Source organism: Conger conger, chromosome 14 (assembly GCF_963514075.1).
Source record: "Conger conger chromosome 14, fConCon1.1, whole genome shotgun sequence".
Classification (NCBI taxonomy): domain Eukaryota; kingdom Metazoa; phylum Chordata; class Actinopteri; order Anguilliformes; family Congridae; genus Conger; species Conger conger.
Window position 1 is genome coordinate 30,492,390 of NC_083773.1, and position 13,353 is coordinate 30,505,742.

At 43.9% G+C, this 13,353-nt stretch overlaps 1 protein-coding gene across 1 annotated transcript; it reads left to right on the forward strand.

Annotated features, from left to right (window-relative positions):
- Positions 1-1,945: 1,945 nt before the first annotated feature.
- LOC133109951 (keratin, type II cytoskeletal 8-like) lies at positions 1,946-8,749 on the forward strand. Its single transcript, XM_061219735.1, has 9 exons — positions 1,946-2,456; positions 3,558-3,766; positions 4,800-4,860; positions 5,000-5,095; positions 5,762-5,926; positions 6,130-6,255; positions 6,429-6,649; positions 7,166-7,215; positions 7,305-8,749. The coding sequence occupies exons 1-9, from the start codon at positions 2,016-2,018 to the stop codon at positions 7,706-7,708; spliced, it is 1,773 nt and encodes a 590-aa protein (XP_061075719.1). The 5' UTR covers positions 1,946-2,015; the 3' UTR covers positions 7,709-8,749.
- Positions 8,750-13,353: the final 4,604 nt, after the last annotated feature.

Sequence of the window (13,353 nt, forward strand, 5' to 3'; positions counted from 1 at the left end):
TGAGTGAGAAATATAGTGTGGTGAAAAAAACCCAAAGGGGTTTCAAGCATTGCCATGGCTACATGTTCCCCTTACAGTTATAGTTTATTTTACGAATTACTTAGATTTTTTTCTATTATTTACTTTGATGTCAAATTGTTATAATAATAATAAGCCATACTGCATGTGTTTCCTTTGCATTGACACATGAGGACAAATGTCTCTCAAAATTTGCAGTCCAATTTGTGCAAATGTAACTGTATTCCATTAATGTTATTCACTTTTATTGTACTTGATTGTATAAATGCACTTTTATGTGATCCAGTAAAATAAATTCTAGCAGTGCAGTGTGAGCTGGCCAGATTTGATACATTTTTGCAAAATATATTTGGTCCATTATGCTGCGTGTTGCTCCTGTGTTTCAGATGCAAGCACAAAGGGTCTCTGTCTAAAGTATGCTCATGAATGACCATACATTACAACCATACATTAACTCAAAATGGCTCCCACTGAGGAAGAATGCTAAACACAAAGGGAAAAAGTCATTAAAGACTGTACTGTTCTCCAAACATGTTTTCAATTAGACTTAATTTATTTTAAAAAGGTGAAACTCTTGGACTCTTTCTGTGTAAGACTAAGTTTCTCCAACACCCATTTTGTTCAACTGGTTACAAACTGATTTCTCAGTCCAGTCATAAATGCCGCTGGCAAGCCCAATCCTTCCCACAGGAAATATGGTTATGAAGCCCCCAAACCACTTTGACAAAACAAGCTGGGGGGAGAAGTTGGTAAAGTAATAAAGGTTAATCACCATTTCCATCATGCGGAGTAACAAAGGCCGGCGGTCTCGTAGGGAGAGGGGAAGGATGGAAAGCTTAGTCTGAGGGATGACTCACTGAGAGAAAATGCAGCCGAAGGGGCAGAATTCTGCGGAAGGCTCACTGCCCGACTGCCTGATAAGGAGTGTGCAGGAAACACACCCCATGTTTCCCCATGAGGCGATATCCCTAAGCAACACGTTCCAGGGTATGGAGTTCAATTCAATATATTGGGCTCGTATGCAGTGCTGTTCATGCAGTATGCACTGAATATCTGTAGTGTTGCTTTTTATACTGTCCTGGTGCTTGCAGATGCTTTTGCTAAATATCATACATTTAAATATAAATATAGAAATATTATCAAAACAATGTTAAAAACTCCTTCATGTAATTGCTGCAAATGTAAGTGTATTTTCTGTTTGTATATTCTGCAACTTTGGTTTCTGGTGCTTCTCCTAGAAGTACACTTGCTACACATAATTTTTCTACTACCCTGGGTGCTTTAATACTTATGTAATCTCCAAGTATATCTCCCCATAGCAGCACTGCGAACATACATTAATTGTAGGCCCAAAATGCATTGCTTGCAGCTAATATTAATTATTTTGATTATTTTATAAAAAGCTATTTCCTACACAGCTTGTGTATGAAATATAGTACATACTGTACCAATGCTTTACCTTTTCTTTTTTATTTTCTTATAACATTGTTTGTGCTATCCAACATTTTCTTGGTTATTGCATTTCATACCTGGCTTCTGTGTCGGTGTCAATGTGGCCACCTCGAACCAGAATATATTCACAATACAAATTATGAGCATTTTACTTAAACAACAATATATGCTGAAATCTGATGAAAGAAAAAAAGCAGTTCCATAACTAGACTGGTAACTTCCACACTCATTCCATATGGCTAAAAAAGCTTTAAAAACCTGGTCTGCAGGGCAAAAGCAGGGGGATTTTTGAGAGGCCAGAGATTATTCGACCAGGTGCCTCACAGCCTCTCAAGAGGGGAGGGCTCCACAGCTCCGTCCTGCCCACTGTTCCTCTCGGCCAATCCAGAGCCGTCAGCACGACCCGGCTCCTCCCTGCCTCTGGGAGGCTCATAAAAGTGGGACAGAGGCCAACACTCAGTCTGTGTTGAGTCCCTCTAATATAGAACACCGGCCTCCCTGACTCTCGTACTCACCCTCTTCGTAGGCCAGCTCTGCGAGCCAAGATGTCGATGAAAAAGAAGACCACCAGCTACACGGTGGTGTCATCGGGGACGGCCCCCCGAAACTTCAGCAGCCTGTCCTACGCCGGCTCCGGGCGCCAGGGCTACGGCGGCGGCGGCTACAGCGGCGGGGGCTCCTTCGGGGGCGCCAGCAGGGGCTCGGGGGCTTCTTTCAGGGCTGGCGGCGGGTACATATCCAGCTCCGCGGCCTATGGAGGTGGCATGGGGCTGGGGATGGGGATGGGGATGGGGGCGGGGGGAGGAGCGGGTGCAGGCGCAGGCATGGGTTTCGGTGCTGTTACACCCATCACCGCTGTCACCATAAACAAGAGCTTACTGGCCCCCCTCAATCTGGAGATTGACCCCTCCATCCAAGTCGTCCGCACACAAGAGAAGGAGCAGATCAAGACCCTCAACAACAGATTTGCTTCCTTCATCGATAAGGTCAGTGCTCTTCTTCATAATCTCTCTGCCTGGTCTTGTGCCTTTCTGGATCTCTGAAATGTAGAAAAAAGGCTGCTTTTATCTTTCTCAGATGTACTTAATTCTATTGACCTGTACAACTCGTATATGACTAAGCAGGCAGAGCCAATATCCTTCAGTTACTCATGAGGAATAAAATCTACTTGCACTGCACTTGGCTTGAGCCATGTGCTGTGGTCACTTGTTGAACCTAGAAAACAGTTATCATGAGACCAAATGCCACTGCATTCTGTAAGGGCACATGCCCCATTGACTCGATCCTGCAGCCATAAGATAAGTTCAAACACACAGACTTTTACTGCCTTCTCCAGTCTTGAGCTGGGAAATATATGTCTGTCTGGTTAATGTTTAAAGTGGCTGGCAGAGGGATGTTAGAGAGTCAGTTACGTAATGTTCCTGATGATTGAGGGTCTGTGACTCTCAGTTTACTTGCCGAGAGGAGAATCAAGGGATCATTGTTCCACTCCCTGCCACGCCCCCCAACCCCCCCCCCCACCTCTAAATTCTGCAGGACCGAAATAATAGTTTTCCAGTGGTTCAAAAATGACTACGCTTACCCAAACATTTTCTTTTTTCTTAAATTCATTCAACCCCTTTTGTTTCATATTATTCTTTTAGTTTTATCACTGCGTCGCCTTTGCCATCTTAACATAGTCACACAATGGTATCTCTGGAAAATGTAACTGCCTTATTCCCTTCACTAGCTTCCTTTGAACAGTATCCGTTTAAACACATGACACTTGCCAACTACGTGTGCCTTTTTGCATCCTGTTTGAAGATTGCAACTTCCGCCTTTTGAAAAATTGCACTCTATGGAAATATCAGCTGGCAAAAGTACAATGAGAAGTTGCCATGCCAGCAGACTGTGTCTGCATGAATAGTTGAGTTAAATCAAAGGTGGCCATTTGATATGGTGCTAATTTCACTCTAAATGAATGGTAGGTTTAGGCCACAGCTACACTTGGACGCGTGTTCTCTGTGTAAACATGCTAGGCCATTGATCCATAGTAACACACACAAAGCCTAATGCCTCTTCTGCCCTCCTATATATCTCCCCCACAGGTGCGCTACCTGGAGCAGCAGAACAAGATGCTGGAAACCAAGTGGGGCCTCCTCCAGGGCCAGACCACCACCCGCTCCAACATCGACGCCATGTTCGAGGCCTACATCACCAACCTGCGCAGGCAGCTGGACAGCCTGTCCAACGACAAGGGGAAGCTGGAGTCAGACCTCGACAACATGCAGGGACTCGTAGAGGACTTCAAGAATAAGTGAGTCCCTTCTGGTTCACGTGTTGAGCTTAACGTGGTGGAATGTGGTCTTCAGTAGACCTGGAAAACCCTATACCCAAACTTCCCAATACCCAGTGTGCAACATGGTATAAAAACCTAAATAGAGTAAAAAAAAGAAAAAAGAAAAACCTAAAAAAAAAAGGTTTTATTTGATTGTCGCGTTCTGCTTTATTGTGCCAGCTTTGAGTGATGCTTCTTAAAGTGGAACAAATATAACTAACCGAACAAAAGAATTAGAGGATACAATTAATTGGAACCATAAATCATCTTCATGCCTGAAAGACAGCAATAAAACTTACATGGATTTCTCCAGTTTTAGAGTCTTCTCAGATCTTTACAAAAAATCTTGCCAGACCTGAAATTTCAGACACTGAAATTTGTTGGCACTTGTAACACAGGAGTGCAATAAACATTGACATACAAGCTACAAGTTATATGATTTACTGGTCTACTCCAGGTGGCCTTCATGCCTGGAGTAAAAAAGGAAGCAATGCCACGCCCTGACACCCCTGGCCTTGCATGATGAAGGATCGCCCTCTAGTGTGAATGTTGCATAATGCATCTACGACATGCTGAAACGCGAATATGCGCGTGTTCACCAGGAAAGAAAGACAAAAATACAGGAAGGAAATAAAGAATATAGATTTGGTTAAGAATACAAATTATTTACTACAGGTGAACTAGGTTTATTTTTTTCAATCTGTGAATCTCCAAAATATATTCACTGAACGATTAATCATTTTTAAAAGACACTGCTTATCACCTTTAAAAAGGGTCTTTCTTGTCTTCGCAGGCCATTTTTCAAAATGGTCAGACATAGAAAAAAGGCACACAAATTTAGTTTCATTTTAATAGTTTTGTTTAAATGTCACAGCTGATGAAAATGGTTGCAAGTGGTGAAATGGCCACACATTGTCATGGTAGAATTAGTAACAGAAAATGAATCATTATGTCTGGAAGCCAGTAAGTCTGATTTTGGCGGCTGACCTGTTCCTGCCTCCCTTCCCTGCAGGTACGAAGATGAGATCAACAAGCGCACAGAATGTGAAAATGACTTTGTGGTCATCAAAAAGGTCAGCGGCGCTAATCCCCTTCTGCACGCCCTGTTGGCAATTTGTTTACCCCCTCCCACATTCTGTCGGCACCAGTGGAGAGAAGCAGGACTCCTTTACCTGCACTGTAAAAGTGTGACCTCTGTTCCTTTGTGGTCAGGATGTGGACGAGGCCTACATGATGAAGGTGGAGTTGGAGGCCAAGCTGGACGGCCTCTCGGACGAGCTCAACTTCCTGAGGAGCATCTATGAGGAGGTGAGGCGCACAGTCCTCCTCATCACCGTTTCTCCTTCAAAAGCACTCAAAACCAGGCAGAAATCCCCCACTGTCTCAAAAGCAGACTTGCTGCAGCATGATATACCTCCTGAAACCTCTTAGAAAAAAAATGTTTTTATTTTATTTTGTCTTGGACTAAAAAAACATTGCAGTGAAAATACATGTTTCAACAACATAGAATATATGGCTCTTGAGATTAAGAACAAACGTGTGCCTCCTACAGGGGACAGAAATGAATATCAGTCTCTGTACTTAAAGGCTGATATTGTTTGTGCAGTTCTGATATTGCCTGTCAATGATTTCCAAAGCTTAGGGCGCACAGAAGCAGTAGCTCACCAGTTGTCTGTAAATGAGTAGAGGCAGCAAGCTGTTCCCTCCAGTACCCATTACATTACATTAATGGCATTTGGCAGACGCTCTTATCCAGAGCGACGTACAGTTGATTAGACTAAGCAGGAGACAGTCCTCCCCTGGAGCAACGCAGGGTTGGGCTCAAGGGCCCAACGGCTGTGTGGATCTTATTGTGGCTACACCGGGGATCGAACCGCCGACCTTGCGGGTCCCAGTCGTGTACTTTAACCACTACGCTACAGGCCGGCCAGTGAAAGGTACCCGGTGAAAGCGCTCTTCCCTCTTCATCCTCAGGAGCTGCGAGAGCTGCAGGCACAGGTGAAGGACACCTCTGTGGTGGTGGAGATGGACAACAGCCGCAAGCTGGACATGGACTCCATCGTGGCGGAAGTGCGCTCCCAGTACGAGGACATCGCCAACCGCAGCCGCGCCGAGGCAGAGTCCTGGTACAAGACCAAGGTGAGGTTCTGACTCGGAGAATGGTTTACTCCTGCTAACCACTGCCGAGCGTTGAGCTCTGTGCATCTGTGACAAAGGATAGCCCAGTTGTTACGGTACTTCACACATATCTATTTAATGAGTTATTATCACAAATGTATAATCATGTCCTTATATTCTTAAGGCTGAAGGATGTCTGTTACTGTTTGTTTTCTTTGGATCAGTATGAGGAGATCCAGACTTCTGCTAGCAGATATGGGGATGACCTGAAATCCACAAAGGGAGAGATTGCTGACCTGAACAGAGCGATCGTGCGGATCCAGTCCGAGATTGAACTCGTCAAGGGACAGGTAAAAAAAAAAAGGCCACACTTACTCACAAAGTAAGTAGTTTCCATAGCTCCTGGGGCCACTACCTAAGCCCTAGCCTGCAGCATGGTGTAGCACGGTGATTCAGGTGTAGCACAGGCCGCTGTTTCTTGGCCAGGGTTTTATGTGGTTGTCACGTCTCCATCCCCAATCAGCGCGGCAACCTGGAAAATCAGATCGCCGAGGCGGAGGAGCGTGGGGAGATGGCGGTGAGGGACGCCAAGCTCCGCATCAATGACCTGGAGGACGCCCTGTTCAGGGCTAAGCAGGACATGGCCCGCCAGATTAGAGAGTACCAGGACCTGCTGAACGTCAAGCTGGCCCTGGACATCGAGATCGCCACCTACAGGAAGCTGCTGGAAGGAGAGGAGGACAGGTGAGCCTCAGGCGGACTACAACTCCCTCAACAATTATCCCACATGCAGTCATTACATTTATTCAGTTGAATAAATCCCCCCCTTTTCCACTTCAATTGACATGTTTTGCTTACTCTGGCGCAATATGTCTGCTGTGCTTGTAATACATATTAGTTATGGCTGAGGTGAGCAACTCTTTAAAGCTGCTGTGTAAATAGTATAATAATAATAATATTATTATTATTAATAAGATCAATCAATTATAGATCTTATTATTATTGATCTTATTAATAATAATAAGATCAATAATAATAAGATCTATAATAATAAGATCTATAATAATAAGATCAATAATAATAATAATAATAATAATAATAATAATTATTATTATTATTATTATTATTATTATTATCAGCACCCCATGGAAAAATATCAGCATGCCTGTGTGCCTTAAAGGGGATACATCTAAAGGGAGTAGATTAATTATACATTTCAAACTATGTTAACCATAACATGTCCTGTCCATTCTCTAACAGGCTGGCCAGTGGCATCAAGAGCATCAGCGTCTCCAAACAGAGCTATGCCCGTGAGTCACTGCTTCCACACTATAACTCTTCACAGCTTGCCATTTCCTGATTATCTTTCTATCTGACTTTTCCTGTCAATCTCTTACAGCAAATTACAGCTCCTTTCCTTTGGAGAGCACCAGGACCAGCTACAGCACCTACAGCAGTGGCTACGGGGGAGGCAGTGGCTACGGGGGAGGCAGTAGCTACGGGGGAGGCTACGGGGGCGGCTACGGGGGAGGCATTGGCAGTGGCAATGTTAGCATTAGCAGCGGGACTGGCGGCAATGTTAGCATTAGCAGCGGAACGGGCAGCGGTGTCAGCCTTAGCCGGGGAACGGGCGGCGGTGTCAGCCTTAGCCGGGGAATTGGCGGAGGTGTCGACGGCGACGATTACAATTCTCTCACCCAGACCAAGAAGAGCATTACCATTAAAATGATCGAGACCAAGGACGGAGAGGTTGTGTCCGAGTCCTCGGATGTCATCGAGGATGTCATGGAGGACTCTGAGTGAGGACTATTCTGTTCCCCTCATAGTCATGGTTAGAACAAATCAATTTTCACTCATTCACAGATTTACCAAAAGGCCCCACTGATTAATTGCGTCTGAAAAGCACTTAGCCAGTAAAATAGCTAGCCGAATGCAGTTACCGCTCTTTGTCTTTCTGACAAGCAAAAGTTTAATGCTAGCTGCTGTAGTTTAGCTGAGTATGCAGTTACTTCAAGGACATTGCCATACAAATGAGCTTGCTAGCTCACATCACCATTTCAAAAAGATATCCAATGCTAAATAGCATTTTTTAACAACTGAACAAAGTTAGTCAAACGGACATAATGCTGGATAAATACCACCATCTTTATCAGAATAATTCATATTAAGCTGTTATACATCCACGTACTGTAACCATACAGTGTAGGCCTGCTACAGGTCAGAGTTTTCAACTGTAATTAATGTCTGAATGTTAGTTTCACTGTCTGTACCTACTGCTACCTACAGACAGGGAAAATGCAACCTCCCATGTTTGTGTTTGAGTTCAGTTCAAGTTCTCTGCTTTTCACTCCATTTGATTTGTAAGAACACTTAAGAATAAGAAAACAGGCTATTCAGCACATCTATGCTACAGTATTGCCTCACAGACTGTACACAAGTCAGTTCTAAAGCAATGATATGGATTGAATCGTATAACACAGGTGTGACACTGGAGGGTCTGCTGCTTTTCGACATATTCTCGGCATAAGTTGTTAATTCAAGTCAATGATTGGCTGAAGAATCCAGACACCTTGTTCTCAAGGCTTTAACTGATTGAAAGGAGACCACAAACCTCACAGACACTCTGGCCCCCTGTATTTTAGTTTGACGCCCCTGCTGTGGAAGATGCTGGAAGCCTTTCTGTGGCTGTTTCTTTTTGTCTGTGCATGTATGCTGCCAGTGTGATCAAACCCATAGACACGGTTTTTCTCATCCTCATTATCACCATTTACCATTTCATTATCACATGCTCTGTCATTCTGTGTCCCCCAAACCGACCAATAAAACATTTCTCCTGTGAAATCACATTGTGTCAGTCTCCCTGTGTTATGTATGGCTACTGTTCTGCGTGTGAACGAACATCCGGTCCATATTATGATACTCAAAGATAGAGAGCTTCTGGGACATACATCTGACTACCATTACATTACATTACATTATTGGCATTTGGCAGATGCTCTTATCCAGAGCGACGTACAACAAAGTGCATACCCATAACCAGGGCTAAGTGTGCTGAAAGACCCTAGAGGGAAGTACAATTTCAATTGCTACCCGTACAACAAAGATAAGGACCAGGGCCTGCCTATATATATATATATATATATTTTTTTTTTTAAACAACAAAGCAAAAGTGACCAAACTTAACTATCCAAATACTGCTTACCTAGCCAACTAAAAATACCGAAACACTACGTAAATCACAAAGACAACAATTAAGGATCACAGGGAGGTAGGGAGGGATGGGGAGAGGTGCTGCTTGAAGAGGTGCGTCTTCAGTTTGCGCTTGAAGGTGGGGAGAGATTCTACAGTTCTGACCTCGACGCGGAGTTCGTTCCACCACCGTGGAGCCAGAACAGACAGTAGTCGTGAGCGTGAGGTGGAGGTTCGGAGAGGGGGAGGCGCCAAGCAGCCTGTGGAGGCTGAACGAAGAGGTCTGGCAGGGGTGTAGGTAATTTTTTGTAGGTAAACTGGGGAAGACCCCTTACCTGCTTGGAAGGCTAGCACCAATGTTTTGAATTTGATGCGAGCCATGACAGGCAGCCAATGGAGGGAAGTAAGCAGGGGGGTGACGTGTGAGTATTTGGGAAGGTTGAAGACCAGACGAGCTGCTGCATTCTGGATAAGTTGGAGGGGTCTGATGGCGGACGCTGGGAGGCCAGCCAAGAGGAAATTGCAGTAGTCCAGGCGGGACAGAACCATCGCTTGGACCAGGAGCTGGGTCGAGTAGGGGGTGAGAAAGGGGCGGATTCTCCGTATGTTGTATAGGAAGAACCTGCATGACCGGGTGACCGCAATGTTCTCGGAAAGGGACAGTCTGCTGTCCATCACCACGCCGAGGTTCCTTGCACTGGGTGATGGCGTGAGTGTGGTATCCCCGAGGGAAATGGAGAGATCCAGATGGGGAGAGGTATTAGCAGGGATGAATATCATTTCAGTCTTGCCTGGGTTGAGCTTTAGATAGTGGTTATCCATCCAGCTCTGGATGTCACTCAGGCAAGCAGAGATACGGGCAGAACCCTGTGTATCAGATGGTGGGAACGAGATGAAGAGTTGGGTATCATCCGCATAGCAGTGGTAGGATAGCCCATGTGCAGTGATCACAGGGCCAACCTCTTTACCGGTCTTTTCACACTGTATTTGTGCATGATCAACATAGGCGAAAAGTACAGTGATTATAGGCTTAGACAACTCCACCACATTCACAATGTATTAATTAAGCTATTAATGTTTTAAAGAATGTGCTGGCAGTTCACATGCAAGCTTGTACAATCATGATCTGTTCATGTAAGCCTTGGAGAGGTGTATGTCGAAATTTCACATTTCCCAACAACAGCGGAGTCAGTTGGTTCAGTTAACTTTTAAGAGTTCCTATGAACGCCACAAGGGGGCAGTATGCCCTTCTCACAGACAACAGAGAAACCGTCTTTTTTTTTAATCGATGGTTGAGCAAGATTGGATTCAAAAGAGGTGTGTGCCGAATCTTGAAATTTCTGAAGAATTCCGATTATAATGTTTATTCTGGAGTGGTACTTCACAGTAACTGAATATTGTCGGGGCTTGCGATATCTGACACAACATGCGTTGGTGTGCCGACTAGTTTTTCTGTATAAGCAAGTCAAATGTGCATTCAGGTTCTGCTTATCTCCAACAGTCCTCTTAGAAAAAATGGGATGGTTGTTTGTACATGTAGCTATGCTTTAAAAATGTATTAATGTATGTGTTGATGGTTAACTAATTAAAAGTTAATTCTGTGGTTTGCTAATGTATAGATATCATGTAACAAATGTGTTAGTTAGTTGTTAGCAAATGCATTAACTAATGAAAATGCTAATTTTATAATGGTTAATTAATGTATTTGTCCATCATTAATTCATGTTAACAACTACATTAGTTAATGCCATGTTGTTATGAGGGCAATGAGTGTTTCCAGAATGTAGAATATATGGGAATTTTGTGAGGCATTACATTGATGCTATCAGGCTTCCAGGAAAATGTTAATAATAGAATCAGAATGCTGATTTCTAATATGATTTGACATGGAAACATAAGGGCACCATGGATGGTGCAGTGGGTAGCACTGCCACCTCACAGCAAGGAGGTCCTGGGTTCGAATCCCGGTCAGCCGGGGCCTCTCTGTGTGGAGTTTGCATGTTCTCCCCGTGTTTGCGTGGGTTTGCGTGAGTGTGTGAGTGAACGGTGTGTGTGCCCTGCGATGGACTGGCGACCTGTCCAGGGTGTGTTCCTGCCTTTCGCCCAATGTATGCTGGGATAGGCTCCAGCCCCCCGGCGACCCTGTTCAGGATAAGCGGGTTAGGATAATGAATGAATGAATGGAAACATAAGTTTGAGCATGCATGATGTGCAACCTTAATGAATTATTAAGCAGACTGTATTTTAAAAATGCCTTTCAACTGTCATCCCAAACTATTGGGACAGACTCCCTCAGGGCAATGTTCGTCATTTGCCAGGTGATGAACTAACATTGGCACCGTTTCCCTCTGACACAACTCACACCCTAATCCAGCTGCTTTTACCGGCAGGTTGCTCCATACCTATCGCCACGCAATGGGAAAGGCATCTACACATCTACTTATTCTGATTAACATCAGTGATTCATTAATATCTTTACCATCCGCTATTCCCACAGAACCTTTACATCACCTATTCACCCATACTGTCCATTTCACCTCATCAGGGATCAGCATCATCATCCTTTATAGTGGAGACTATTCACTTTTTTACATTTATGGAACTCTGTTAACAGTTTTTATATATGTTTCTTTATACATAACCACAAATTTCAAAAGTTTTGCCAACTGTACACAAGTTTTGTGTATGGGCTGACACTCACTTTTAATCACCGTTGCCTATTTTACCTGTAACCTATGAAACATTACCTATTCACCTTAACCATGCCAGCACCTACCCACCAGTAACCTTACTACCTGCTATTCACCTTAACCATGCCACAATGTACCCACCTGTAACCTCCCCTTCCCTGGGAATCAGGTGGGAAGACAGCTCCCCCTACTGGTTAAGTGGGCACATTCACCTGTGTTGCATCGACTAAAAGATGTGTTACATTCCACAGTAGGTGGCTGAGCCCAGGATCTTACTGACCACTGTTGTGTTTTGGTTTATTTTCAACTTTGTTATTTTAGTGTATTTTTGTTCCTGCATCCAATGAGGGTGACCAGAGAAGATTTTCGGAGTGTAAGCTCTCCCCCTCTGAACGTAGAAACACCCAGATTTACCATATTTCCCTGTGTCCAGCTATTCCTTCCCTCTCAGGGATGGTGTTTGGTATGTGACATTGGTGTGTGTCAGACCTCTTGTGAATGCATCATTTGTTTATCTCCTGAAATTAGCTTCCGCAGTGTGAAAGGTGGCCAGAGCTTTAAACCGCCTCAGTGGTGTTTGCCCAGTTGCAGGCACATTTAGTTACAGTAATGTTGTGCTGTGCAAAGCATGCAGTTATTGAGACTATTATGCTGAACTAACCAGCCCCATCCTAGCACAGTTTGACATTCAAAGAAGCCCTGGATCAGGAAGTGAATCCTCAACCCCAAATGAATAGTAAAGTCCTTTCTAAAAGGTCAAAATGTTCTTCCGAAATGTCAGAATATTTGCATCACCAAAATTAATTACTGTTTTGAAAGTGTGTGCACTATGCATGAAAAGGTTTCAAAGGTAATTGCTTTCCCTGTGTGATAATTATCATCTGTTTCTTTAGCATTTGAAGCTACCAAGATCATTCTTGTTGAAAGTGTTCTGTCAGCCCAACCTACTAAAAGACCCCACCTTCCCCTAACCAAAATCAAATCCTGACACTGTCCTGGGCCCAAAAGTGGGCAGCAGGCCCGCGGTGTATCAGAGAGTTGGCCACAGCGTTGCCCGGTGAGGAGGGGGCTGGTCAGCAGAGAATTTTAGGTCTCTTTGCGCTGCTGTGTCTGTGCACGTGCAGTTGGCCAACGCCGTGTCAGTGCAGCTCAGCAGAAGGAATGCAGAGTGAAAAGAGTGTGTAGCCAACTGTAGCTCCTGCCCCAGGCTGCACTTAATAAGCCATGCCAATAACCCAGTAAATCCTACATTAGGATACAAATTGCTTTTGTGTGCTGTGACTTGTTGAATTAGATTTTCTGTCATTACTAATAGTTTTTTGAATTCCCTGGAGTTAAATTCTGTCATTTATTGATATGATAGTGGGTTAAAACATATGTTAGCTAAAATGTTAGTTACTGCATTTACTTACTCATTTCTCCATTTTATTTAGTATTGGTTGCAAGCTAATTGTCAGTTTTTGGATGATCGTGTGTTTAATTATGGTTATTAATCGCTTTTCTTTTTGCTTTTCTCAACCCCAAATTTTTAGATCAGAATAAAAAAGGGGGAAATGTGATCTCAGTGAT

Bases quoted from the DNA above. Each gene is read 5' to 3' on its own strand.
- LOC133109951 (XM_061219735.1), top strand. From the start codon at position 2,016: ATGTCGATGAAAAAGAAGACCACCAGCTACACGGTGGTGTCATCGGGG. The intron at 4,861-4,999 runs GTCAGCGGCGCT...CTTTGTGGTCAG, and splicing joins ACTTTGTGGTCATCAAAAAG to GATGTGGACGAGGCCTACAT. The intron at 7,216-7,304 runs GTGAGTCACTGC...AATCTCTTACAG, and splicing joins CTCCAAACAGAGCTATGCCC to CAAATTACAGCTCCTTTCCT.